General features: G+C 39.3%; 1 protein-coding gene across 3 annotated transcripts in view; it reads right to left on the bottom strand.

Moving 5' to 3' along the window:
• CEP76 (centrosomal protein 76) overlaps positions 1-3660 on the bottom strand; it is a 21850-nt gene that overhangs the window by 2036 nt on the left and 16154 nt on the right. For all 3 annotated transcript variants that reach the window (XM_019545596.1, XM_019545605.1, XM_019545611.1), the window contains 2 exons: positions 1745-2078; positions 249-466 (listed from right to left, as the gene is read on the bottom strand). In XM_019545596.1, the coding sequence (XP_019401141.1) occupies positions 249-466; positions 1745-2078 (552 nt within the window). The remainder of the gene's footprint in view (positions 1-248; positions 467-1744; positions 2079-3660) is intronic.

Here is a 3660-nt window from a genome sequence, read left to right as displayed (position 1 = left end):
AAGTGGTGCTGGCTCCTACCCTGGGGGTCTTTAGGAGGAGGCTAGATGTACACCTTGCTGGGGTCGTTTGACCCCAGTACTCTTTCGTGCCATGGCAGGGGGGGTCGAACTAGATGATCTACTCAGGTCCCTTCCGACCCTAGAAACTATAGTTCATGTGCAATCCAATCCAATCCACATGGACAAGAAACAAATACAAAAAGTGTAAGGTTATTTTGTAATTTGTTAAATTTATACCTTAACCTTACCGAAGGCACGTAGCAAATGCTCTCCTGGCATTTCTGTACACAAAATGGATGGGAAACCCTTTAAATGTGTGACCATCAGGGACTGCTCTTCTTATAGCATCTTGAAACTCTTCATTTCCTGCAGAGATGCTTGTTGTACGTTCTAGTTCATAGGCTGCCAAAGCTGGTGACAAGAGATAGGATAGCTGGTCATCCCAAACTGTAGTAAGGCCAAGGTCCTATAAAATGGGATGTAAGATGAAGGTAATGATTAATTCATATGAAAGATGCTTTGTGTTCTTCAGTGGGGTTGTTCCTAGTAACCAAAAAATTAAATTGTGATCGAAGTCATTACATTAATGAATACAAACTAACTAGTGTAGTTTAAATCTGAAGGATTTACTGTCCTGAGCATTGGTGTTTTCCACATGTATAAACAGCTATAGAGCAGTCTAAAATGAAGTATGAAAGCACATACTTGTAGCTAACTCTTTTTGATGAAAGACACCATATTCACATCATGTCAGCATACAATTGAATAGTTCATCAAAATTGAGATAGTCAATAGGAGAGATGAAAGGAATTAAAAGCAGGAGTTGCTTTTACAGGACCAGCCCTCAGAAATGAAGAAGCAAGTAGCATGTAGTAAAACCTTTTTGAAAAATCTCACTCTCAGTAACCAGATCAGAGAGACATAGAATCCTTTTAGAACTTGGAAATTAAGCATTTTAGGAATTTCTGAAATAAAAGATCAGAGCAACATCCATCTTTATTCCTAACCACGTATCTCTGATTCCAAGTCAGAAGATTCAGTATGAACTGAAAACTCTTGGTACAGTTCATCAACACCCTGATTAGTTTGCTTATAGGCACTTTACAGTCCTGACCATATTTCTGCACTGACAAAATTTAAGGAAAAGTCTTCCTCAAGTTAATAGAAAGATGAGCCTAAGAGGGCTTAAATCAAGTATGCAATGTTTAGGAGGACTTCAAATGGAGAAATATGCACACTTTTAATAGGTATTAGTTAAAACATACAAAAAAGTAAAATGAAGACTTCTATACATCTCATAAAGGTTCAGATGAAAACACATGGCTTGTAGTATCTGTTGAAAGATGCATCTAATTTAAACTAATATTTCTGTAATAAACTGGCATTTGATTTTAAAAATGGTGTTTTCACATTTATAAGAGAAAAAAATCAACTCTAGTACGCTGCAATATATAAAAATCAATTAAGGAGAATGCTAGCTTTTTTGAAGGACTGAGATCCTATAAACTGACATGCAAATAAAAGCAAGTACAAAATCTGAAATTATGTGATTACATTTTCCCAGGCATTTTTCCTTCAGTTTCATATACTACATGACAGCAAGCATGCACCTACTGAAGGGGACATGTGAAAAAGAAAGACCCCTTAAACCAAAATGCATGCCTCCAAACTTTCCAAAAAGATGATATAACAATCTGAAACTGGTTTACCTGGCAGACTAATTAAAACCACTAAAGAGTATTACCTTTCTGTATTCTGACACAAGTATCCTCGATTGTAATTCAATCTCATTGCTTGCTGATGCAGCATCTATTGTGGAAGCACAGAGAGGAGGCAAAGGAGGAAGTGAAGTTGTGGCCCCTGGAGCACAAACAGATTTGATTGCTTCTTCACTCATTGGTTTCCATTTAGATTCATCATGCAAATCAAATGCACAGACTTCCACTGCATCAGAAGGCTGGCAGTTGGCTAGGAATGCTTGATTGTTGAAGATACAGCCTATTGTTCGATAAGGATACGTTGGCTTCGGCTGTTCAATAAGTGGAGGGTCATCTGGATGGATAGGACTGTGAATGTACCTATCAATTAAGAGAGACGTTTATTATAACAACAACAACTTTCATATTTTACTTTTTAAAAGATGCAAATATTTAGGTGGCAAAGACATACTAAGATTCTGCCCCTATGAAAAACTGTTGTACCATACATGAATTTCCTTTTCATAACTGAAATTTCTTATAAAAAAATTGCCATGTTTTGTGTAATACAAGCAAAAATGTTTTTTCCCCCCTTTCAGTCTAGATATTTATTTTCCAGCTTAAAATGTCAAGCATGGTCACTCAAGCAACTACTCAACTGACAGCAATTAAAATAACCTTTTCAACTGCATCAACAAATAACCGACACAGTTTCTTCCCTTCATTTATCAGATTTTCAGAAGAATAGTGCTTCACATGACAAAAAAATATAATATGCACAATAGAAAATGATCATTTAAATAAATAGAATAGCAATCAACCCCTTTCACAAAATGAAACATATTTTAATTCTTCAATTCATATCCATTTACCATCATTCACACTACCCTTCATTACAAAGCCACTGTTAACTTTACATAACACTTCTTAAAAAAATAAACAGGTAATAAATACACTTCTGTTTTTTAGCCATCACATTTTACAAATACATCAGTATGGGGCACATTGTTCAGGCAAAGGTGCACTGGTACAGGAAACCCCTGCTATTCGCGGGTTCAGCATTCGCAGTTTCAAATATGCGAATGCCGAACCCACATTTTAAATACACTTTATACACTTACAGGGGCTCCTTGGAAGCTCTGTGCTTGTCGCTGCCGGAGCCATGCCCCCCACCCCTCCCTGTGGTACTGCGTTCATGAATGCAGTGCCTTATTCGCAAATGGTGAGGGTCGCCTGTATATCATTATACAGTAAGCATAAACCAAAGTTAGCCTTTTGCAGTTTTCTTCTGAGGCAAGTTACATAGTCTTAGATTAATAAGTAAATCAAAATCATTAGGGAGTCCATGATTCAAGAGATGTGTGTCTTATTGTGCTAACAGAGGTACATTGGAATAGCTTAGAAGCTACTATTGATATCAAGAGCAGACTGGACAGATATTTGGCTGGGGTGATATGATCCTGGCACCCATTCCTGTGGCAGGGGGTCGTACCTGATGATCTGTTTAGGTCACTTCCAACCCTAAGTACTATGATATCTAGTTAGGAAAATCCTCAATATTGTAAATCCTATTTAAAAAAAAACATATCCATGACACTTTATGGACTAAATATATATATTACAGCTTAGTTCATCTGTCTGTTTGTGCTTAATGTTCTTGGGGGTGTGGCTCCTGTCAGGGTGTTGCTTCAGCTAGTGCTGCATCAAGAATGATGGGCGGGGCGGGATGGAGTGCCACCACCCACCACCCCATGTCACCACCGCCTCCCAGGAGCAGGGGGAAGCTTCCATGCGGCGGCTACCCCCCACCACTCTGCGCTGCTTCTACTCCACATCTGGGTGCGTGCAAGCTTCCCCCACTCCTCTGCTCCTGGGAAGCAGTGGTGGTGAAGAGCAGGGGTGGGGCGGGCGGTGGCGTGGGGCTGGATGCAGGGAGGAGGCTGGATGCGGTGGGGCAGGTGTG

The sequence above is a fragment of the Crocodylus porosus genome, unplaced genomic scaffold (genome assembly GCF_001723895.1).
Source record: "Crocodylus porosus isolate Cpor-Errol unplaced genomic scaffold, CroPor_comp1, whole genome shotgun sequence".
Classification (NCBI taxonomy): Eukaryota; Metazoa; Chordata; order Crocodylia; family Crocodylidae; genus Crocodylus; species Crocodylus porosus.
Note: the sequence above shows the minus strand (reverse complement) of the source record. Positions and strands in the feature narration are given on the sequence as shown.